Raw genomic sequence first — 25,001 nt, forward strand, 5'->3', positions numbered from 1 at the left:
AAAGGGCCCTTTGCCAAAAAGCCAAGTATCGGCCTTTCTAGGCACTGTTGTGCAGATTTGCGTGAGCTCATTGCCCGATTTATATACACAGTGGAATTACTTATATTAGGGATACGGTCGTTGAACCTCGGTTATTTTGAAAATCTGGATTTGACACGCTTAATGTAAAAATCAATGCTCCCCTGAGCTCAATAGGGGCTATTTAGCTCTCAGCTATTTTGGGATATGAGATACCATTCCAGCTCGGCTTTCTTCTGCTCGTGTTGGTAATTTTAAAGGGTTTTTTTCTACTTTGCGTCTGTATGAGCCGTAAAACTTTAAGATTAAAACACTAGAAGTAATGCTTGCTTTGCACCAAATAGCACCACTTGCTGAACGTACTGATATCAAATGTACCTGGCTGTCGGAGCAAGCTTTTCCATCTGTGAAAATGTGACGTTTCTGTGTCCAGCCATTTCCTGTAACACGAGTAAAATAACTTGAGGTCGTTTTGGGTACTTTGTCAGGTCAGTTAACAGTACTGCAAAGGTAAATGCAAGTTGTGTATAAAGAAGTTAGATTCTGGGCATTTTTGTGATCATTTCAGTATTTGTTTAAAAAAAATTTCAGTTTGTTAGATACATTAATATCTAATTGGAGCAGTAATTTAACACCGTCTTTCCAAACTGGAATTTATGCCCTTTATTTTGTAAATATTCCCTGTTATTTAGACTAGCTCGTGCGCTTTCAACCAAGCGAAGCAACGTCAGGATATAACCGGCAGGTCTGCGAGATGTGTGCTTGGGGAGCGGCTTTGGTTTGTGATATTGCGAGGCAGTCAAAGGGCAAGGAACGGAGGGAAAACACACATATTTCTTCTTCTTCAGTAACAGCTGAGATTATACAGCAGAGCAGTAACATAAACACAGGTTTTGAAAATGCCCCAGTAGACGCTGCCTTGCTTCTCCGTAGCTGGAGTCGCCGCTGCAGTAAGTTACGGTGAAAACAGCAGTTTAAGGTCTGTGTTGAAAACCTGCGATTGCCGGAATCACAGCGGTTTAATAAATTGTCCGTAGGAACAGTAAGAAGCCTGGTGAATCCACGTCTTCCCTATCCGGTCTAAACTATTTTGCAGAGAAACATATTTTTGCAAACTCGTTTAAAATGTCTTTCTGTTTTGAAGATGAATCGGTTTAAGTCGGCGAGTCTGTCGTTCGCGTTTATTACAACTTGGGCATTGCAGGGTGTGTCGAAAAGTCTCCTCCGGCCGCGTTTCTGGGGGTGAAAAGGGGTGAAAAGCTTGTCGGTGCCGCAGATTTGAGCTCACGGCTCCGGGCTGGGGCGGTGAGGAGGAGCTCGTGCATCTCCTGAGGCCGAAGACGGCCACCGAGCCCCCCGCGAGGGCGAGGAAGAGGAAGGGACCGGCACCATCGGCTTTGCTGGGACAGAGGCCGGGTTTGCAGTCGGGTTTGGGAGATTAAACCTGGCCTGTGCTGTTGTGGCCTCTTCCGAAAGTGCATGTTTTCAGCTTCTGTCCTCTTCTGCTCTGACTTCTCCTCCGGTGTCTTTCCCTTGCCTGCTCACTTCCCTCCTTTCTTTCCTTCTCTATAGGCACCGATATTCTTTACATCGGCCCCGTGAAAGGTGAGCTCCAGCTCAGTAGGACTTCTGTGCTCTGTCCCTTTCCTTGGTCGTGTCTTTAGTTCATTTTCCTGCTCCTCTAAAACTTTTGACTCCCAAAATCTTTAAGCCACAGGAGATCACCGGTAAGTCGGCCGCCGCTCGTGGCCCCAGCGCTCCGGGTGCTGCCGGAGCGCGGAGGGGAAGTGCTGTCCTCCCAAATTGCGCAGCACGGAGTGTTGCTGAATTTTTTCCCAGGGATTCAGGCTGAAATGACTTTTCCATCAGTTTCGCTCTTCAAGAAGAGCTGAGAGAGAGAGAGAGGCAGCTTTTCATGGGAAAACAAGCAGTGCAGTGTTTTCTAATTGTGGAAAAAAAAAATCATAAAAATGGAATCAGAAGGGTTTTCATCTGTTTGTTGAATTGGCTTTGTATCGAGCAGATGCGGTTTGGCCGTAAGCTAACACGATGCCTTTATCCCTCTTGCTGGTAGGAAACATATATTCAAGCCCAGGACTGTACAGCAAAACCATGACGCCGACCTACGACTCTCACGACGGCAGTCCCCTGTCACCGACTTCGGCCTGGTTTGGAGACAGCGCCTTGTCGGAGGGAAATCCGGGCATCCTGGCCGTGAGCCAGCCCGTCACGTCCCCAGAATCCTTAGCAAAAATGTACAAGCCACAAGCGCTTCTCGACAAAGCCAAAATCAACCAAGGGTGAGTTAAGGGTTTGTTTTTCTTCTTTTTCTTTTCCTCTTCTTTTTTCTTTTTTTTTTTTTTTTTTAATATGCGGTTTTAAATTGCATTCTTGCAAGAGTCATCGCGACTTAGCCAGAGCTTTTTGTGTGTGTTACCCGTTGTTGACAATTTGCAGATGGCTGGATTCGTCCAGATCTCTTATGGAGCAGGAGGTGAAAGAAAATGAGGCTTTGCTGCTTCGGTTCAAGTACTACAGCTTTTTTGACCTGAATCCAAAGGTACAGAGCTATTTATTTTACTTGCATCTTGCAGGCAAACATTTCAAGCAAAGGCAACCTGTGTCTCTAACATTCATTTGTGCTGACACGTCCTCAGCCCCGTTGGTCGCGTGTGCATCAAACCTGGGGTGTACGTGAGGTTTAGGTATTGCTTGCGTTGCCCTCAGGGTTGTTTAAATGGCAAAGGCTTTTCAATCTCAAACTGAAATACGGGTTGAAATAAAAGGATTAACGGGTTTATCTTCTAATTATGCTGGAAGCACGAAAGATCACGCGTTCTTGCCACGAAGCTTGTTTTATAACCGTCCTGTGTTTTTGCCATGTGCCGTAGTACGATGCGATCAGGATCAACCAGCTCTACGAGCAGTCGAAGTGGGCTATTCTGCTGGAGGAAATCGAGTGCACGGAGGAGGAAATGATGATGTTTGCAGCGTTGCAGGTAGGAGACAGCCCGAGACGCTTACGTTTGTAATTAAGCTTGATTGTAGCTTTTCAGACTTCTCTATTGCTGAATACTGATGAACGTGTTAAGTTTAATGTGCTGTAAATGGTGTTTCAAAGGCCTCGTCTTGTCTTTGGTGGGGAGCTTGGACTCCTTGTGCTGGTAGAAATTGGACTGTTTCCTGTTTCCTAATACTCACTTGAGCTTATTAGGTAGTTTAAATATTTATTGCTTATTACTTCTCATGAAAAGGAATTTAGCTTGCTTTTACCAAACATGTTTATGTCTATCTTAACTTGTAGTTTTGCCCTTTTTTAAAAATCCCAGTAAGTACATTAGGTTACTGAACTGTGAGTTTCTGGCATGCTGCCCCCAGAACAGCTGGTGCTAATCTGTGGGTTTCCCAGAACTATTTATTTATCTGTTTTATGAAATACTCCGTGTGATTTGGCATAAATAATACACCTGCTATTGACTTCCGTAAGACTGATGGCAGCCCATTTACTCCGTGTGGTCTGGCGGTCCTCATCGCTGCAGGCTGCGCGAGCATCCCCAGCAAGGGCAGGGCCGTCCACGTGCAAGCCCTCGGGGCCGCTCTCCCGGGAAAAAAGAACAAGAACAGAAATGCAAAGACTCGATTTACCTCTCCAGCTGGTGCAGGGTAGACAGAGCGTGGTACTTACCGTGCAGTTAATACTACCAACTTGGTGGATTTCTGCGGCAAAAATAGAGGAGGTGCAAGAAGGTATAAAACACGCGCACGCGCCCAGTGCGTTAGTCCAGCAGCAAAGTTGCCCGGCGCTCATTTGGTACCGTCACGAGCGTGGGTAGTTCCGTTTAGTCAAACGTTTGTGCCTTCAAAAGTGCTACGCGGTTATGGCCGAAAGGAAGGAGTAGCTCTGCGCCGCGAGGCTCAGAGCTGTCCTTCGGCCGTCCATCCGCTGGCCACCGCCAACCCTCGCTGCAGCCTCCGAGAAGCCCTCACGGAAACGGATCGGAAAGAGCAAAGCCTGTCGCTGGGGTTAGGGCTTAGCTCCCTGCTGATGCCGAGAATATGATCCTGGCTGTGGCGGAGAGGTTTTGTGGTGTTCCCTGGAGATGGTCGCTCTCTGCATGCGCCTGCACGCTTGGGAAAATCCATTTCCTGGCCGGATCCCCTCTAGGAGGGCTCACGGAGAGCAGCCGCGCTCTTTCACGGACGGGCTTGGGAGGTGCCGTGTCCGCTTTCGGTTCCTGCCCTTCTCCCCCGGCGCGTTGGGCTGTTATCGCGGCGCTTCCACCCGGGAGAAGGCGGCATCGGGTTTGGGGGGCAGGATTACTGCAGCTCCCCAAAGATGCACCGAATTGTCACAAATTCAGCAGGGACCGATAGCGTGACCGGCCTCGACGCTTGCACCTGAGACTCATCCCTGACTCGGCCGCGCTCGGGTCTCAGCCTCAGCAGGGTTCTGCTCCCGCGGAGGCTGAGGACCAAACTCCCCCAGGCGGCGGCGATCTCCAGCAGATCCCAGAAACGTTGAATATTCCGCGTTCACGGAGGCCCTGCCTTGCCTTTCAGTACCACATCAACAAGCTGTCCATCATGTCGTCGGAAAATCACCTGAACAACAGCGACAAGGAGGTCGATGAGGTGGACGCGGCGCTCTCCGACCTAGAGATCACTTTGGAAGGTGGCAAAACGTCGACCATCCTGGTAAGGGCTGGGGGCAGGTGACAACGTGCATGCCTTGCTCCCCCTTCCTTTGGCTTCCCTCTAGGAATGGTTATCTTGAACTGTGTCCGGGGGAATTTTTCCAGGCCTCTAACCATTTTTGTTTCCTTCCTCTCCCTTTTTTTCTAATTTCTGCTGTTACAGCACGAGAGGGTTGCCCACAACCCGACGGAGCAATACAGCATAATATTTTTAGACACAAATAATATTTTTATAAAACCGGATGCTATTTTCAAAAATCCCAAAGATTAATTTGGGTTGGAAGGGACCTCAGGCAGCGGCTGCTCCAGCCAGCGCTCAGAGCGGGGCCGGCGGCCCTGGATGCAACATAAAAGGCTCTTTGACCAAGGGCACGTATTCAACCTGGGGCTTTGTTTAAGCCGCTGGCTCTAAGACGGCTTCCCCTTTTTCTCAGTGTTTGCAGTTAATTTAGCACGCGGAGGCGGGCGCTGAGAGCGCCGAGCCCGTTCCCGCGTGCCCCCCTCTTCCCGCGGTGGCTGCTGCCGCGGAAGCAAAGCGCAGTAACGCTGTTTTCTTACCGGGATGGTAAGACCGAGCTGCTGGTGGCAGGTTTTTCGAGTAGTCCCGCAGGACCCGTGGGCTGCTTGTCTGACCCCAGACAAGTCGCTCTGTCCTCTGTAAGGCCCAGCCAACCCGACTGGAAAATTGCGTGGAACGGGATCTTGCTCAACGCCCGATGCGCCGAGCCACCGCGCTGGTGAAATAATGGAAAACTCGCATCAACTTCATTTGGTGTCTGTTCTCTCTACTGACTTTCAGAAATACTCAGTTCTTCACACCAGTGTTTCTGTTCCGCTGTTTTCCAATTCGTGGCAAAGTTTTACAGTACCTAAAACAGCTGCCAGGACTTTCAGAAATAACTTATGAATAACTTAGACTGATGAAACTCTATTTTTATCAGACTGGATTTTATCCTTGAGTGGTCTGTGCCTGTATTTCAGAGGGTTTCTTTTTTCTGATATGTTTTTTAAGACTAGTCTTCCCTCTTTAAAATTGGAAGGCCCCAAAATTGCACTGCAGAGAAAGGACTAGGGATGTTCAGACTTGGAACGTACGTCTCCATACAGAGCAACTTTTCCAGCGAGGGTAGTCTTGCATATTTGTGCCATCTTTGAGTTTCACTTTTATGTTCCGATCCTTTTAAAACATAAAACCCCTGAAATTTTGCAATCATAATTTTCCCTCACTTCATCTAATTTTTTAGGTGTTTATGAAAGCTCTTTTGAAGTTAACATCCATGTGTAGCCTGTTTTTCTGTCATTAACAACAGCCAGGTATTAACCCTTGCTGCTCCTTCTGGTTGTGCTGTGGGGAGAACAGTGTTGCTTAGGTGCAACATAAATAGTGAGACGTTTTCATAGACGAGCGATCTTCTATGATTTTCTTGCAAAAGGGATTTGAAGCGCAATACTAAGTCCCTGCCAGATGAGTATGAAGAACACAATGATTCATCAAAAAAAACCCTCATCCCCTTCTGTATCAGTTGCTAACAGTAGCCATTTCCAGAGCCATTCGAGTAATTGAATATGGATAATGGGCAATTACTGGATTGTTTGTCTAGATTTTGATTTTTTTTTCCCCATGGTATCTATAAACAGCGTTGGTCGTTGCAGACTGAAAGTAAACTGACTTGCTGCTGAAAACTGTTGCAGCAATGGTAGCTTTTCCGGTGGCTCGGAAACCGTTTAGTCTCCTCTCACGGGAATCGAAAAGGCCATCTTGTATATTTTGTTCATCCAAAATACGCAGGTATGCTAAGCTAAACTCTAGATGAAAAAGCTGGAAAAAATGCCGTTCTGAGCTCTCAGAAAGCCATTCCACAGTCTTCCGTGGTGGCTTGAAAGGGCACCTTTTCATTTGTTCGGAGCGTAAGGAGAAACCAGCGGAAGAGAAAAATTCCTGCGCAAACACGAGCCAATGCCTGACAGTGTCTCACAGGTGGGAATTGGCTCCACAAGGCCAAAGGCCTTAAAAAAGAGAAATAAAAAGTACTGTCCTCTTGTTCCAGCACAGCCCTTCTGTGCGATGGATTTGCTCTGCTTCCTCCTTCTGTGAAAGAGCTCGTACTTTCCTAGAAGCGATTTTACGACCTGCGAATCCCTGACGTTTGACAGCGAAGCCCTTACCAAATTTCCTGCCCTGGAGAAATTCCCCCCGAGCAGTTGCATGTCGCTGTCTACCAGACCGACTCATTTCCCTCTTCCCACCCACCCCACCGGTGACCTGGCAGAGGAATGAATGGGATAATCTTTATTTGCAGGGTGACATCACTTCCATCCCTGAACTTGCTGACTACATTAAAGTATTCAAGTAAGTACTGATGGGAAAAGGCGCATGGGAAACTGGTAATGTCAATGAATAATTAATAGTAATACCACTTAACGTCCATTCTTGCCTCCCGTCTCAAGATTTTGCTGCCCGCCGCTGCGTTACCATGTGTGAAATGCCACTGAGCAGCCAGTCGCTGTATAATATTGCAGCCCAGAATATCTGGGCTCTCTGGGTATTAAAAGATTTTACTTTTTCATCCAGCATTTGGCACAGTCACTGAATATTTAACGCTGGTAAAAACACTCCAAAACATCTCATTGGCTACCGCCCTGCAGTTGGTCAGTCCTTCAAATACAAAATCCAGGGTGTTTTCCCGGTATTCCCACCCCGGGCACGTGGCACGTACACGTCCCCCCAGCGGAGCCGGGAGAGGTACTTTCTGCCTCCCTTGGCCAGTAGTACGTGCCGAGAGGTTTCCATAACACAGTTAGTGCCAGTAAATTAATGAAACTATCCTAAAATTAGGGGTGTATCTCATAGCTAGAAAACCTCACTCAGATATTTCTCCTGGTTTGAAGGAGGCAAATGAATTTTAAACAACTGGGATTCTGGTCTATCTGTTCTCTTCTCACCAAAAGAAGCAGGTTTCAGTTGAACATCCTGCTCTTCCATCGCACTTAAGATCTTTTTTTTTTTATTATTATTATTTCTTTTTAACTTGGATGATGGTACATGGAAACTGGGAACAGCAGTGTCTGGACTTTGACTAATATTTTGGCAGTCACAACTGTCTTTTGCAATTTAATGCCTGCTGCATTAGGGTTGTGATGAAAGTTCTGGAAACTGTAAATAAACCTCAATGAGATTTCACAGAATAGGTACAGGAACAGAAGAAAAGCAGCGACAGCAAAATAGCTCTGTAACAAGCCTTTATTTTATAATTGTTTGGTTCTGGAGCCAGAACCTGCTACTTGTGTTCTGAAAAATTCTTTCTCCATCTTGTAATGCGTATTAATAAGGTTAGTCCTACTCCCGGAGTCAGTCTGGGCTTGTGGTCTGTCTTGATTGCTGCAGCGAAGTTTCAGGGCTGGAGTCTGTGCCATGCATCCGAGTGGGTGTTTTTTCCTCTTAGAGAAAACAACCAAACAAAAAGACTCATTTCCTTTGATGTGCTTTATTTGCCAATAAAATTAGGCACAACTCAGGAAGCTAATTACTCGCAAATTGGAGATCCAGTTGTTGGGGAAGGAGGATGTAGCAGAGAAAAGATGTTGGTTCCTTCCTCTCGCCTGGTGTTGTACATAACCTTTCTGAACACCGCGATTGCAATTTGGATAAACCCCAAAAGAAACCTTAAAAGCATTGGTTATCGTCGGGGAGCTTGACATCTCCTCACCTTACTACTACTAGCGTATTTTTTTCCCAGCTTAAGTTCTGCATCTGCTTCATTTTAAGTAGCCACCTTTCAGCCAAATTTGCTGCTGCAGCTTGAGGACGGGGGACTCAATTCTGGGTTTTTTTTTTTTTAATCCCTCAACCAAATGGAAAGCCAGATCCTTGCAAGTTGCTGACAACGGCTTCAGCTTGCTGCTACTTCAAAGGCAGCAGATGTAGGCTGAAACCTCTGTGTGTGTTCCCGTAGGCATCTGGCTTTCTCAGCAGGTACCTTAACGCAAGGGGCTCTCTTCACTTCATAAAGAAGGGAAAGTGTGGTATTGGAATTTGTTCCTAAAAATGAGGGCCAGGCGGTATTTTGTTGCCAGAAACACAGTGTAAATGACGCGGGGTTAGAAGTTGGCCCAGTTTTGAACGTGCCTCTTGCATTTTTCCATCCCGCTTCATCGCAGAGCGGCTGCAGTGTATGTCCCTAACAGCCCCATTGCTGCTATGAGGACTCGGGAAATTTCTCTGGCCCCTTCCAGCCAGGTTACTGCCCGGACCAGCCAAAACGCCCTGCCTGCAATTTATAGGAGCCTAAAAAAAGCTCAGGGCAGTACGTACGGATCAAAGCACAGAAGGAAAGGATGGAAAAACCTGCATGTATAACATATAAACTTGGCTGGGGGTTGAACACTTCTTCTTTAATGGAGGCAGCTTTGGAAGGAAATTGTGGGTGTAAACTCTGCGGTCGCCTCTCCCGCTGCGTGCAGGCGCACGGGAAGCCGCAGTGTGCCCGGAAAAATAGCGAGGGCAGAAGAAGCCAGCAGACATCCCTGAGCTCAGACATTGATCAACAGGGTGGGAACGAGGAGGTTCAGGCGCACGCCGAGCATCCTCCAGTGCCAAAAATTGTGCGTGTTGGGCCATCTCCGGGCATTTCAGGCTTGGCAGGTCTTCTTCCCAGCAGGTTGCTGGGATTTCCCCTCCTTGCTGCCAGTGCCAGGGACATGCTCAGCCCCAGGGCACGCTTTCGCCTGGAAATCAAAGCAGGGAGCCCCCGGGGAGAAGCAATTGGGCCCATCATGTGTTTGATCCTCTAAGCTAAGGGTTGATCAATGGTCTGTGGGATGGAGATGCAAGGAATGAGAAGCCCCTGAATACAGCCTTTGAATAAGGATTAGAAATTTGGGGTTTAAGAAGTTCTGAAACTTGCGGTTCCATAAAGCCAATCGGTCAGCGGTATCGGTCGTGCCTGGTGGCTGCTCTGCTCTGCCGTTGGCTTGCTGGGCCATCGCCTGCTCTGCTGAGTCAAGCAAAATGCGTGTGTTGCATAGGAAGGAACTGAACCTTTTCTGATGTGAAGTCGAGTATTTGAAAAGAAAACAGCATGTGTACTCATGCATGTGCTTGACAGACCAGTCTTTTATAAATACTGTTTCCTTTCGGAGCTGGAACAAATTGGTTCCAGTCTAATATGGGAGGTGAAGAATAAGATTTTTGGTGGTTCATGGAAATTTCTATTTTTATAATATAGTTCTCTAGTCTTCCTCCCCCCCCCCACACACAGATTTAATGGGACCTCACCGGGTCATTCCTGCGAACTCGGGATTGAAGAGTCCAAATTTGCAATTGCAGCTCAATTTCTTGACCTAACATTACTGTAGCAAAGGGAAGAGTTCAAGAAATATCAAATGGTTGTTCAGCTCCCAGGCAAGGACTCTCCATGATCCTCGGTCCATGGTTGCTAAGACCAGATTTTCAAGGGTGAAACTAGTTTCCTGGTGCAACACCTTCAGCGTGAAGGCACAGCAGCTTGGTTTAGGAGTCCAGCTACCTCCTAGTGTCCCTTAAACTAAACCCCGTCACCCAGAAAACTGTAGATCTCGTGTAGTAATATTCATCAACCTGTCTGGCAGGCCTAAGAAGCTAACACTAAAAGGTTACAAGCCGTATTGGTGCACCTTCAAAGATACCTCTATTTCCTGCTATAAAAGCAAAGAAGAATCCAACGGGACTCCTGCACACCAGATGAATTTAAGAGGTAAGCGAAACATGAGCGCTGTTGCATTTTATTCCAATAACAGTCTGCCACTCTTGCGTCTTATCTTTCCACTGATTTATCTTCTCAGCACTCTGGATGTCATCCTAGGGTTGAATAAAAACGTTCAGAGGAAAGAAGGTGACTGGGTTTAGTAGCGTGGTGTGCAGTCACGCTTCTAGAACGTGAATACGTGGTAGGTGTGCCAGTGACGCGCAGAGGATCGGATACCAAGGAAAAGCGCTGCTAGCTCCCCCGTAGGACAGTTATTCAGTGGGCTTGTGGGGATCGCTCTGAACGGTCCGTTTATCTGCTGTAGGGCAAAGCCGAGGAGGTTTGGGCGAGCCCAAGGAGAGGGCTTGCCGTTCTGCCGTGTGTCGTGCCTAGTCTAAATGGAAGCGACTCCGACGGCGCAGAATACGCCTGAGCCCATGCTGAGCTGGAGAGAACAGACCATTCCCTTCGTGTGCTGCCCTCCCGTTTTTTTCCTGCTCTCCCTTGTGCTGTTTGCGTGCAGCCTCGCTCAAGCGCTCCCTGCAAGCCCTGCACATTATATTTTAAATTCCTAAGGCTGCTGGCCTTTCTTATGTCAAGTAAAACATTCCTGCTCCGAGAGCTATGAAACTGCAGAAAGCTCTTTTTCTTTTTTTTTAACCGTGGAGGCAAGAGCAGATGTGGTGCCAAATGACCTCAGACTGCAGTCGCAGCCCAGCCCAGCCCGGAATCGCCTGGAATACCTTTTTGGGAGCTCTTGACATATCTGCTCTGACGGCACTTTTAAAGAATCTCGGAGGCCGCGCTGAAGCGGAGCCCGGGCTAACTGGGAGTTTTCAAAACCCCCAGGGTTCGTACGACTGCTTCTAATCCTTTTCAGACACTAAGGCTGAGAGATGTTCACGTCTCATCGCTAGAGACAGAAGCGGCGCACCCAGCCAAAGTAATGCATAGGGTGAAAGCCAGCACCCCTCCAGCCACGTTTTCCTGCCTTTTCATGGGAATTTCTGGGTTAGGAGGTGGTTGCCAGCCATTTGGTCCGTTCACGAGCTCGGGCAGGATCTGGGAGTGTATCCTGTGGGCATGCGTTAGCTTTGGCTTTATTGCTTCAAATCAGATCTTGCTTTTTCCCCTTTTTCCTTTTCCTCGGAAAAAGAGATGTCTGTAGTGTTTCTTCCCCTGCATCGTAGAGCGTTTGTCCTGTCAGACGTGGTGTGAGACCTTTGCAGCAGTGAGATGCTATTTGACACTGTGTAGTCGGAGTGCTTGCTTTTTTTCTTTTTTTTTTTCCTTTTTAAAGTGTACTTCTTTACACACATGTTAAACATTGGCTCCCTCATTGTAGGATGTGAAGTTACCCCTGATGTGAACATCTCTGGTCAGAAGTTTAACATCAAACTTCTGATTCCAGTTGCAGAGGGGATGAATGAAATCTGGCTTCGCTGTGATAATGTAAGTTTATCACTTTAACTGGCCGTCCGTTTTCCCTTTGCCCTCCGGTAGCTCATCCGGCGTGGGTCACGCTTGGATGTGCTCCTCAGCCGTTGTGAATTTAAAAACGGCAACAACCAAAAATGCACTCACATGCAAAAGCACCCGATCTTGGCGTTCAGAATTGCATGTGAGCATGTGTGTGAATCCGGAGTACCAAACTGGCTCCTCTTCTTCCTTGGTTTTGTCCCACGGTTATCGTCTACATTTTGGCTGGGTTTCTGTCCATCTTTTGCTGCGTGTGCTTGATTCTCCTGCGGCTCAAGGAAGCTCCCTGGAGTCGTGTTTGGGCAGGGGGCAGGGGGCCGTGGGCCGTGGCTCTAACGGGGTGCATCTCTCGCCCTCGGCCGCAGGAGAGGCAGTACGCCAACTGGATGGCGGCGTGCCGGCTCGCCTCCAAGGGCAAGACCATGGCGGACAGCTCGTACAGCCTGGAAGTGCAGAACATCCTCTCCTTTCTGAAGATGCAGCATTTGAACCCGGACCCGCAGTTAATCCCGGAACAAATCACCACCGACATTAATCCTGAGTGCCTGGTTTCGCCTCGCTACCTGAAGAAGTACAAGAACAAGCAGGTAGGTGCTCGCTGGCTCTCACCGGGCCTCGAGTGTCTCGTCATCACGGCGTTGTCAGTGACCGGGCTAAACTCACACCCGTTTCAGCAGGAGCCAGCATTTAATCCTACGTGTTTCAGGTGTTGTTGTCTTTTGCCTGGATGCACACGGTTACTAAAACGAAACGCACACTTATCTTTGTGGTTTTGATCCAGCATCTGGGGATGAAACCTTGTGGCACCCGTGATTTTAATTACGCTTTATAGGTTAAGTGTGACGGTGCTCATGAACAGTCTATGCAGTGGGGGACCAATTATTTTAAATACCTTTTTGGAGTTGGTTTTTTTCCCCATGCGCTGCGATACAGAATGACAGTGCGGCAAAGCGTTAATCAGCTGCCCACATCTCTTACGGCTCAGATCTAACAGCGTGTGGTGGCAAGATGCAATCAATCCACAGCGCTGGGATGAAAACCACTTATTTGCACAGAGTTCGTACAGAAATCCTCAGGATCAGCGTAGTTCCAGCTGCTTGCGGTGCTTTATACAGCCTTGGCTGTAATGCGTTTTGCATATTTCTCTCTGCGCTTTTCCACCACTTTGAAATGCCAGTCCTCGAAACGTTGCTTCATTTTAAATTGCTGTGACTTGTGCTTGAATTCCACACTACATTCAGGCAGTGCATGACAGAGCTGAACTGTTTTGTGATAGAAATAAATGCATGACTTTCTGAAAGACATTGTACAGCAGCAAAAATAAGTACGGCATTGCTCCGTGGCCTTTCAGTGACTCAGTCAATTCAGTTCTAGATTTGCAGCCAGTGCACTTCGGCTGACTGGGCCTGTATATGATCCCTCCAAACCAAAAAAGAAGGCTACAGCTCAGAGAAGCAGGAAAAATATAACTTTTTATTGGCACAGTATGATGATTTCCTGGCAGTGCAGTTAGATTTTATATAGCCCTTATTATTCTTCTGAATAAGCCTTTATATCCACTTGGATGGAGGAGAGACTGCATAAATATGCAATTTTAACATATATAATGCCTTCTAGGCTTGAACTCAGTAAAATGGAGGCACCTGGAAAAATATTAGCTGGCAGAACTTGCTTACCGTGCGTGCATCCTAGGAAGGAACGTAACGGCCGTCAAACCGTGGAGACGGGCACGGACCGCACGGGGCCCTTTCCCGGTGGCACATGCAGCAGAGCAGCTGGGAGGAACGGGGGCCGCGGGAATGCGAGGAATGCAAGCCGGAGCACCGCCGGCCGCGAGGGTCTGGCTGAGGAGGAGGAGGAGATCGTGCAGCCCGCCGACGGTGCCCGAATAGGGACATGGCCATTGCAAGAGCATAGGGCTGGCAGATCAGGGTTGGGGAGTGCCAAGTCATAAATGCAAAAAAAAAAAAAATAGGATTCACGTTCCCAGCTTCCAAGTAGCCGCAGGCAAACTCTGAATCGGCTTGGCGGCCTTCACCCGGCTCGGGGCAGCGCCTTGCTGCGGTCGGACGTCGAAGAAGCGTTCAGGCTGTTTCGAAGGGCAAGCTGCGTCCCCAGGAAAGCCTCGGGGCAGTCTGCCCTCCGGTGAAAGGGTGACCTCCCGCGCCGCTTCTGCCTTGTTCATTCGATTTTCTCTCTGGAGCCACTGGCTAGCAGGCAGTTTTTATACAGAGCGGCACGCGGATCATTTTTCTGCATACCTCACATAAAAGGAGCTACTGAGCTTAAGGCCTTTTCTATGGGAATAAGTAAACATGAGTTTGCAGAAGCAGGGGAAGAACAGGAATTTGCCCTCTGATTCTGCAGTTTCTCCCTTCCCTTTGGCCGCTGTTTGGATCAAAGCCATTCGTACGAGAATTTGGCCAAACGGGACCTCGCGAATGTTTAGACAGGGCCAGCGCGAGGGGCGAATCTGTGCTCGCTTGTTCCCTCTTCGTGCCTGCGTTCCCTTTGGCTGCTTTTCTGCCTAAGAAATTGTGCATGGTTTTTGCTTGAACTTTGGTTTGCAGATAATTTACACTTTTTCTTTGCTTTGTTGCCATATTTCTGATTGCTTTTTTTTCTTTCTGCCTCCTTTTCTTTTTTTTTCGCATTGCCATCTACAGCCAGGCTATGTAAGAGACTTGGTAAGTGACAGCAACAATAAAATTAAGTTGTAACTTAAAGTAGACTAGAACTCTCTTGTTTTTGAAAGTAGTAATTAAAGAGTAACGAAAACAAACCCATCCTGAGAAACTTGGGCCCCTTTTGTTTTTTATAATGCTCCCCAGTGATTCAGGCTGCAAAACCACTAACTAGGACCCTTATGCCAGAACTTTACCCCTGGTGTTTGCTCACATCCTGCATCTTAAACCAGAGGAGTCTGAATACTCTTTGCCTTCAGAGAGGCCAGATCTAGATTTGCTTTTATATATCTAGGGATGCCAAGTAAAAGCAGCTCCGTATCACTGTTTATCTGCTGTGTGTGAACGGCAGCCGTGGTCCCTGTCTTTAAGCAGTACCAGATGAAATACAACCTCAGCGTAGAAGCCGTAAATCACCTGTGTTGTTAATAACCTCACTGACTTGCACAGTTCCCAAACGCGTTCCAAGCTGTTACCTGCTCGCGCTGTTGTCACGAGTGTAATATCTGAGACGTCATTAACCAGCCAAGTCGCCTAAAGCCGGTGTGTCTCATCGCATTCAGATCACGGCGAGGATACTGGAGGCCCATCAGAACGTCGCTCAGATGAGCCTCATTGAAGCAAAGATGCGATTTATTCAAGCTTGGCAATCGCTGCCAGAATTTGGCATCACACATTTCATTGCAAGGTCAGTGGGTCTGTTAAACAGAAAAGGTAATATTTCATGAATAAATATTGAGTATGTTTATTATTCTGAGTTTTCCAGAGATCGCTGTAATTAAGAATGACATACTTGGATTAAACCTATCGTCTGTGACTTGTCGGAACAATACAAAACTATAACTTCAGGCAGAGATGATTTCCACATACAGCTTAGGATATGCAAATGCAGAAGTACTTTCAAATGCATCCAACGACCTGTCTTTAGCTCCGGGATAGCAAGTTGCGTTGGAACTGAAATTAAAAGTATTAATCACTTTGTATCATGTTTTGTAAGTTAATTCGGTTGCTGAATTTAAAACATTTGATCTCTGTCCAAGGCTTGCTTTTGTTAATCCCCGTATTGTAGGTTCCAGGGAGGCAAGAAGGAGGAGCTGATCGGAATCGCCTACAACAGACTGATACGGATGGACGCGAGCACGGGCGATGCCGTCAAAACGTGGCGATTCAGCAACATGAAGCAGTGGAATGTAAACTGGGAGATTAAAATGGTGAGCCAGGCGCTCTTCAGGCCATGCCCAGAGATATCCACCCCAAAGGTGGTTTTCAGTAAGATCTGCTTTGTAGTCTGCACTTAGGCCACTTCCCCAGTTTTGTTGCATGAAAAAGAAATTGCTCTCGGTTTCACGACCTGGCTTGTTTTTTAAGCTGACTTTGGTAAGTCAGCTTTTAAAAAGTCAAGTTTTTTGTTGCAGTTTTCTAAAGCAGATCCCATTTTGTTTTTCAAAGGCGGTTTTCTCTTGCGCAGGCTATGTAACTCAGGAGCCTTCAGAAGGCCGGGTGGTTGGTTTTACCACGGCAAGGTCCCAGGGTGGCATGGAAAGCTCTCTGCATTGCACATGCCTGGTCTGGGTGGGCAGGCTGATGGCACAGCCCAAACGACTGTACATTTTTCTAAAGTTTTTTACCTCTTCTTCTGGAGGTAGTTGTAGGATGACATTCTTCTGCATCAAGGTAAAATAATTTCTGCTCCCCCACCTTCTGTCCTCCTCGGAGATCTAGCAGAGCTTGCCGTAACTTCTGTTGGAGCTCAGCATGAACCTTAAAAAAGAAAATAACAGAATCTTTCTTTACCTAAGCCACTTAGACGCTTAATGCATCACAGGTTTTTCCAGTCCATGTGAACACCCACTCAAAGGCAGCTAACAAAATCAAACTTCAGAATTAAAAGTCAGACCAGACTTAATCCTTACCAGTGGCATAGATGTACTTTGCCTTACCACATGAAAACTCATTTGATTTGCAGTACAGCTCAGACTTTTATGTAACTAACTAAGGAAGAGCAGTACCAGACACTTGACTAGGCTCCAAGTTGGGCTTTTACCCAACATTAAGATTGGATGCAGAAGCCTTTTGTGGTCCTTTTTGGTGCAGCACCTGACGAAAATTTCCAGCCACTGTAGAGACACTTGAAGGCTGTTCTCATGTGTGTGAGGCTTGATGAGAGTTGCTAGCAAAACTGTTCCACCCCCTTTGCCTCAGAGGGTTTGTTTGGACCCATTCTGCAAGTCCCGATATCCCAATTGCTCAGTTCGGATACTCTGCCAGGAATTCCCCAGCTTCCCGTCCTGCAGAGCTGGCGGTGTTGGGGTAAGGCAAAAATAATGGTCTATTTAGTCATTGCAAAAAGAGCTCCCCCAGTCCCCATTAAAAAAAAAACCTCTGTGGCAAAACTTCAGCTTACAAAACCGGAATACACTTGCTGGGAAAACTAGTCACCTGGAAGCCAATCCCAGCCCTTAACAATTCTCTCTCCGGTCTCCGTTCCCCTTTAAGCAAAGAAAATACGTACACACGCTCGCAACTGAGAGGTACAAACGCAGTTCCGTAATTATCTTTGAGGCACAGGAGAACTGTTCCTTCCCAGCAATAAAAAGTACTTCTGCATCTAAACATTTTAACAGTAATCATTGCATCGGGATGCGCATGGCTGTGTTTTGTTTAGACAACGCAAAGGGCATCTGCTTTACCAGAGAAGAAGGAGAACACAGAGAGGAAGCGCGTAAGTCACTGTACCCTGTTTTGGAAGGCACCGGTGAACCTGACCCTCATCTTTTTGCACTCTAGGTAACCGTGGAGTTTGCAGATGATGTTAGGGTGTCCTTCATTTGCACGGAGGTGGATTGCAAGGTGGTTCATGAATTCATTGGTGGCTACATCTTCTTGTCGACACGAGCGAAAGATCAGAACGAAAGTTTAGATGAAGAGATGTTCTACAAACTGACCAGTGGTTGGGTGTGAGTTCGATGTACTGTATACCGAGAGGAAACCCCATGGCCATATTAATATTTAACTTTAAAAAGCTGTTATTTGAAATATGCTGCTTAATAAAGTAAGCTTGAAATGTATCTTTTTTATCATGACAATTTTTGCATTACCAGACCAGTTAATCTGTGTGCACTAATGAGCACTTCTGTTAATTTGCTATAACAAGACAGTGTCTGGGCCAGGTAGTTCTGCCTGTGGCCTTTCGATACAAAATATGATGGGCAGATCAGCGTAAGATTTGACTGACTTAAAATAGCCAAATTTCCAAGAGAACTCTAAGCCATCTTCTTTAAAAGCCATCCAGGGCTTAAGCTATATGAAGTCTATTTATCATGTTTAATGCATGAGTGTTTTATTTCCTTTTGTGTTTTTTTTATTCTGTAAATTTGACCTCCTGTTTTGAAGTTGTCCTACCCATAAGTAGAATTTTGATCTTTGCTTTCACACTACATGCACCAGGACTGCTACAGGTGCCTGCCATTATTTTGAAGATAGTTGCGTGTGGCCTTGAAGATGACCTTCTGATAGTCTGTTATAGCTTGGTTTGTTTGTTAACTTTCCTTTTGATAATCATTTATATTGTCTTCTTTTTTTTTTATTTCTACACCATATTGTATTATGACACTTTTAGTATTCACCAGCATAGTCACTGTTCTGCCTATGATATGCAAACTTTTTCATTTCAATATGAAGTAAAGGTCTATGAAGTATAGGTTTTGTGTAACTAATGTAAAAACACAAATTTTATAAAATTGTACAGTTTTTTTAACTAGTCTCACAAGCCAGCTAGAATATTGCATAGATCTGGTGTATCAGCATTAACTGTAGTATGCCTGTAAGGGATAAGGGGAGCAACCTAAAAACAAAAAAAAATCCAATTTCAGCCCAGTACGTTTTTACCTAAGTTAAGTATGATTTCAGAGCTGTGCCACAACATCCTCAGTAACTGATACATGGGGTCAGACCTCCCCATATATTACACCGGTGCAGAGTTAACGCTGATGGTGAGGGATCTTCTGCCCCACCTGATGCCAAGGAATAACCAGTGTTGTGTTCCAGTAGTCTGTGGTTTCAAGACTATGTATAAATGCATTTTATTTTAAATAAAAGTAAAATCTTTTATTTAATACGCGGTTTCCATTTCTGGTTCTCGTACTTAAACCGTGCTGCAGCAGAGCCCTGCGCGGCTCCTGCACGGTGCAGCCACCTCTGCGCCCCGGCCCCTACTGGCCCCAGCTCTGTCCCTCCGCCTGCACCTGCTGCCCCGGGCCAAGCTTGCAAAAACCCCCAAAATAGCAAAACGCAGGAACAGGGCAGGAGAATTCAAAGCAGCAGCCTTGGCCCCGGCAGGCAGCTTGGAAACAGCCTGTGCCCGGATGGTGCTGGGGGAGCAGCGGGGCAGGACCTTGCCGAGACCTGGCACGCGGGATAAGCCGGCACGGAAGAGGAACCAGCCCGAGTGGTGGTGGGCAGATGAAACAAAGAGCTCCGGGGTTTTGCTTTCCTGATACCATTAACTTGTCCACGTTGGTCCCTTCTGGGAATCCCATCCAGTGACAAAAGCCGCAGTTGGCAGCACGTCATGGCCAAAGCTGGCGTTAACGCCGCCGAGCTGCCGACGCGGCCGGCAGAGCGGGCTTCATACCCTCTCTGCAGGTCTCTGCAAAATCTTGCACCAGGGCCTGGCCAAATGACGGTGTCTGTCCTCTCCCGAGGCTTTTTGCAGGCTAAAATCAGCCTGTTTGGCCCCATCCTCTGGGCTGCCCGGGGCAACTGGACTCACCTCCCAGGAGGCAGCTGCCATCACCGGCCCCTGCTCCCGGCGTTGCTCGGGGGCTGGCTGCGTGGCTGCCCTTCCCGAATGCCTCTCGAGGCTGTTGGCTGATTTTTGAGGCCTCAAGGACAGGAAAATTTCCAAAGCTTCAGAAGAGAGACCCCCCCCCCCCCTTCTCCATTAATGCTACCCCTGAGAAGAGACTGTGGTGCCAGGATGGACCGTGCCACTGCACGGTGGCGCTGAGAGTTTTCTGCAAAGATTAAGTCGCTCCGCTCCCGCCAGTCGCGGTGCGCCGGCTTACCGGAGAAGGTGCCGTTTGCTCTCCGCGAACTCCTCTCGCCGCCCCAGCTTGCCGGCGCCGGGCTCATCTCCGCGCGGCGCTGCCCGGCCGGCTCGATGCCGCTTGCATTGGCGAGAAGCAAAACTGCTCCATTTGCAAGTTGGGCTTAAAATATTTAGGCGGTAAAACCGTTGTGTTTCAGCCTTCCAGTTGGCAGCGAAATGCTGTTTGGTTCGCGGTGAGCAGCCTGTCCCTGCTTGGAAGGAAAAAGGAAGGAAAAAAACACTAAAAATGAGCTGTCAGAGGGGAGGGAGCTTTTGTGCTGATGCGGTGAAACCTGACTGCGGCTGATCCGAGAAAAACATCTGCAAAAATCACTTCCCCCTGTCTCGTCCTTGCCGGGCTCGCGTGGCCCCTCGGCTGCACCCACGGGCCCCTCTGACAAATAATTAATAAAGAATTCGTCGCTCCCTTGGACAGGGCCCGACGAAGCGGCGGAAGGAAAAACTTGCCGAGCCTCTGGAGGAGACGCGATCCAGAGGCGCGTTTGCTTGCGTGCGCCGGCTGACGGCTTTTCTCGCCGCTGGACTGCCAGAGCCTCGCCACCACCTCACGTTTAAAATATATATATATATATATATATATATATATATATATATATATATATATAAAAATGCAAACTAGCTGTCAGGGAGGCTTCGTCCCGAGGGGAGGGGCACAGGCCCGCGCAGGATTAAATAAAAGCCCACGAAGGCGCCGGGGCAGCCCGGGCTGGACGGGGCCCGGCCGGTGGCCAATGCACGGCAGCAGCAGCCGCCCGGTGCCGGTGTGCGCCGGCAGCTCGAGCAAATAAAGAATTTGCTCCTTTTTTTCAGTTTGTTTTTTGGCTTTCGGTCAGCAGCTGGGCAGCCCCTAAGCTGCGCTTGGATTCCCTGCTGGGGAAAGGTGGGGGGCATAAAACAAACCGGCAACTCTCCGGGCTGGAAACCTGATGGATGGCGGCTATTCCAGCTGGGAATCACCCTCCGAAGGCTCCGGGGGGGGGGGGGGGGGCACAGGCTTGGCTCGGGGCTGCGGTTTCGCCTGCAGCTCTGAGATGAACTTGGAGCGGGAATTTCCTCAAGGTCCCTTAGGAAGTAAGGGAAGGGGCTTCCTACGCGGTGCACCGGGGGGATTACAGGCAGGACGGCGTGTTTGCGGGGCAGCTTGGGAGCAGCGGTTTGGGCCATTTTCCCTGTTTCTCAGCATGCCGAAACATCCCGTAGAAGAACCACAGCACGCCGGGTTGAGAGGTCGACGTGGCTCTTTTTGCCGTGAAACATGGCTCAGCAGCGCTGGTGCTGGATCCCATGTGCCGGAAGCAGGAGCGAGGGTTAGCTCCGCTCGCACTTGAGGCAGCCGAGAAAAGCTCGAAACCGTAAAATAGCTGCATCCAGAGGACGGCATGGTACGGTAACGCAGCGGTTTCTCGCCACCGCTGCTTTCACACGCTTTTCCAAGCTCTGCGACTGATTCAGAGTCTGATTTGGGATAACTGAGCACTAAGGAGCGGCGATGCCATTGTAGCTTCAGGTGGGATTTTCTGCACAAAATTTGTTCTCGGGCCGCGGTCAGGAGAGGGGAGAAAACCTGAAGCTGCAGGACACGTGCTTCGTTCAGCCTCCGCAGGCTGCACGCGGCGTCCTCTGCTTCCCCCTGCCAGCCACGGCCGGGGCCGGGGGGTGGCCACACACCCATGCATTTTCTAACACTTCCCTTTCCCCCACGCTTAAATTATCTTTGGCTTTCTCGGCTAAAGATCGGATAATTATTTCCAGTGAGGCAGACGCGTTCCAGATGCGCTTCTTCTTTCATAGCCGCGCTAATGTTATCGTAAGCCCCCAAGAAATACCGTTTCCCACGTTGCAGAGGGCCATCTGGACCGCTGCAGAGCTCCGCTGCCAGCTCTCCCCTACAGCTTCCCTAAGCTCCAGCAGGTATCGAGTTTATCGCCAGCCAGCCAAGCATGGGCAATGCTCGGGGTGAGCCGGCTGGGTCTCGCTTTCGTCTGCGGTTGAGCGGGCGCTGGGTCCTTCACGATATCCGGGCGCACCGAGCCGTTTTAGGCATTTCTTCCGCACACCTTAGAGGGTTCCGTCCTTGTTCCAGATTTAGCTGCGAGTGGCTATAGCCAAAGAGGCCAGTCCCTGGGTGCATCGAGCCCTGCGCATCTGTTTCCAAAACAAAACGTAAACAATTTATTGCGGAAAGGATGTAGCCGTTCTTCGTGCATTGCGTCATAGGGCCAAGTGAAAGCAGAGAGCTTTTTCTCTCCTCATAAAGCAGGGTGTGTTTCAGACTAAGACATTTACAGCAAGCAAGTGCGTGGCTCACTTCCCATCTTTCTGACTGTCCCGCGGTCACCAATTTGCAGTTTCCCTGCCTTGTAATCGCCTTGTTCCAGTGCTGGCGAATACGGAGCAGCCAGAGACTAGCGCTTTATTGTTTCGTTTTGGTTTTTTCCCCCCTGCAACAAAATACGCCGCAGTGGAACTGGCGGAGATGAGCGCATATGCGACACAAGTGGAAATGTATTATTTTAGCTTTCCCCTCGCTCTTCAGCAACCAAATCCTGGCTCCAGAGGTAGCGGGGAGATTCATCTCTTGGCTGCCGTGAATCCTCGCTGGCCCTGATTGCCTGACCTTTAACAAGCCACCGAGCGGGACTTGGCGATGCCTCAGGGAGCGGCGAGAGCTCAGCAGCAGCCACATGCCTGACGGCAAGCTTTCCGCGAGCGGCGAAGCCTCTTTCTTGGGAGGACTCTCAGGAGCAAAGCGGCTGAGCCACCACCCAGTTTTCCCTTGATCCGAATCCAGTGCTTCTCCGCTAGCTGGCCACCTACTCCTTACAAAGCATGCAAGAGCACAGCTGCCTCCTTCCAGTGTGGTTAAAATTAGCAAAAGAACTTAAAAATTATTAGGGATGGGGAGCTGAAAACCAGCCGGCTGGCCGGCACCGTCCTGCCCTCCCCGTGTGGCCGGGCCAGGTTTTGCCGGAAGGCTTAGACAACCCCGGGGAGGGTGTAAAGCGCAGGCAGCTCCACCTTGATGAGAGGTCAATCCCTTTGCTGCCTTTCTGCCAGATGTTCCCGGGCTGCTGACATGGAAGAGGGTTTCGGGGGCTGTTCAGCCAGATGTATCTCCCAGGTCAGGATGTCCCCACACTGCTGACTGCCGGAAACTGGGAGGATGTACGTGGATGAGGCTGGTCCAAAACGTGCCGTGTTCCTGCCCAGGTCCCAGACCTCTGCTCCGAGGCCTGTTGAGGAGAGCTGGGCTGACCCCCTGTGGTCATTCGCACGGCTTTGTACGGTTTCCTTTTCGGAAAGTCTTGGCTTTCCACAGCTACGTAGGTAAAATGCAAAATCTACTTCGCATCAATCCAATCTCGCCATAGAAGAAAAGGTATCGTGGAGGGAGTTGAGCTAAACCATCTCCAGTCATTTTTCACCCAGTGGAAATGCATCCACACTCACGGTTACCCCATTTAACCAGCCAGGGTGGCGCTTTCCAACGTCTTTTAATGTGCGGGAGCAGGATGTGTTGTTCATTTTCTAGCACGGACGGGACCTTTCCCATCCCAGTCTTCTCTGTACCTCCAAACACCGAAAATAAAAAAGGAAGGGGAAAAGCTCACACCCAGTCTGCGTTTTTCCCTTGCAACGGAAGTTTAACAGCGGCGGTGAGTCACGGCGGCAGCCCCCAGTCCCACGGGAGCCACGCTGGGGGCGAGCATCGCCCTCAGGCTTTGGGAGGTTGGCGTGTGTCATCTGGTGACTCTGGGGCTGAGGAAGTAAAAAAAAATAAATAACATTGATTATTTCCACAGCAACAGAGCATGATTCATTTGGAGGGTAAAGTAACGGGGAAGAAACATGGAAAATGAAAATCATGCCTCAGGAACACGTGTAATTATCTTGTTCTTGCTCCGTGCGACACGCGTGGCTGGACCTCAGGTATTCATAAAACAGAAGTGACATCTCAAAACAATCTCTAACAGTTATTTTCTTTTTTGAAGGGGAAAGAAGAAAAAAACCTCATTCATCCCCCCATTCCTGGCCTCAGGGCTGAACAAGGCCCATCCCAGCGTAAGGCAGCAGCTCTTGCTGAACCAGAGCGATGATGCCTCCAAAACTAATCCGCCAGAGCTGGAAAATATCAAAGCAGCTGATGCTTTCGTGATGAAAGCTGCTGCCACCTGCAATTTCTCATTTAAAAAAGAAACCTTTGTATAGCGCTTTCGCCCGAGCCATCTCTCCGCAGGTAACCCCGAGGCCCTCCTGCGCGGTGGCCAGCTCTGGATTAGAGGGCAGCTGCTCAAAGCCGCCGAGCAGTCTCCTGGAGGGCGTTTTGGGGCCAGACCCTTGTGAAACCGCAGGGAAATGGAGGCAGAGCAGTGAGCAAACACACAGTGGGAACTGCCTAGTGATTTGTTGCTTCCACCAAGCATCCTATGGATCTTTAGTGACCTCACGTGGCCTAGGCCCTGGCTTTACGTTTCTTCCAGAAGAAAAGTCCTGAAGCCAGTCAAAACAAATACCAAAATCTTTATGAGAAAGGCAGCTAAAATAAAAAAAATCACCAAGCTGTAAAAAGCAAGCAAGGACAGACAAGAGGAAGGTGTGGTACAGCCAACATCTCTCCACGCATCAGGAGGGGAAGCAAGGAGCTGCCGCACACCCAACCGGCAGAAAAATTTGCTGAAAGCTGTATTTTGTGGACAGACCCATCCCCTACGCTGCTTTTATTTCTCGCAGCGCCAGGGATGGACCATACTTCAGGACGGGACGCTGCAGGGAGGCGGCGGGACCGTCGTGGGAGAGGGGGGACCCTGCGGGGGGGAACGGGAACGGCTCTGCGAGGCGCGATGGGGCGCAGCGGCCTTGCACCCCACGCGCCTGGCCGCGGCCTAGCCCGCTCCCTGCCCCGCCTCGCCCGCGGCTCGAGGGGCCGGTGCGGGGAAAACGGCTCTCCCGGCGCGGGGGGCGGGCAGGGGGGAGTCTCCCCGGCCACGACGGGGCCTCGCAGCGGCAGGAGGCGGCGGCCGCCCCCCGCGCGGCCCGCGGGCACCGCTCCACTCAGCCCGCCGCCGCCATCTTGAGGCCGAAGCCTCGCGGGAGGGGCGTGGCCTCGCGGAGGGGGGGTGGCTATCCCACCCCCCACCCAATCCGCGCGCGGGGGCGGGGCGCTTCCCGAAGGTCGCGAGGCCGGCGCGGGGGCAGCCCCCGATTTCCGGGCGGGGCGGGGCCTGCGGGCGGCTCGGCGGGCGGCGATTGGCTGCGCGCGGGCGGGCCGGGCCGGGCCCCGCCTCCGTGCCAC

At 49.4% G+C, this 25,001-nt stretch overlaps 1 protein-coding gene across 2 annotated transcripts in view; it reads left to right on the plus strand.

Annotated features, from left to right (window-relative positions):
- The window catches only part of FERMT2 (FERM domain containing kindlin 2), a 60,567-nt gene extending 41,854 nt beyond the window's left edge, over window positions 1-18,713 (plus strand). Inside the window, exons 4-15 of one of the 2 annotated variants that reach the window (XM_067295161.1) lie at window positions 2,093-2,318; window positions 2,476-2,578; window positions 2,910-3,017; window positions 4,579-4,713; window positions 7,013-7,062; window positions 10,320-10,444; window positions 11,781-11,887; window positions 12,280-12,501; window positions 14,581-14,601; window positions 15,162-15,286; window positions 15,668-15,809; window positions 17,386-18,713. In XM_067295161.1, the coding sequence (XP_067151262.1) occupies window positions 2,093-2,318; window positions 2,476-2,578; window positions 2,910-3,017; window positions 4,579-4,713; window positions 7,013-7,062; window positions 10,320-10,444; window positions 11,781-11,887; window positions 12,280-12,501; window positions 14,581-14,601; window positions 15,162-15,286; window positions 15,668-15,809; window positions 17,386-17,559 (1,538 nt within the window). In that variant the 3' untranslated portion in view covers window positions 17,560-18,713. The remainder of the gene's footprint in view (window positions 1-2,092; window positions 2,319-2,475; window positions 2,579-2,909; window positions 3,018-4,578; window positions 4,714-7,012; window positions 7,063-10,319; window positions 10,445-11,780; window positions 11,888-12,279; window positions 12,502-14,580; window positions 14,602-15,161; window positions 15,287-15,667; window positions 15,810-17,385) is intronic. The other variant, XM_067295162.1, reaches the window with a different exon arrangement.
- Window positions 18,714-25,001: the final 6,288 nt, after the last annotated feature.

The sequence above is a fragment of the Apteryx mantelli genome, chromosome 4, assembly GCF_036417845.1.
Source record: "Apteryx mantelli isolate bAptMan1 chromosome 4, bAptMan1.hap1, whole genome shotgun sequence".
Classification (NCBI taxonomy): domain Eukaryota; kingdom Metazoa; phylum Chordata; class Aves; order Apterygiformes; family Apterygidae; genus Apteryx; species Apteryx mantelli.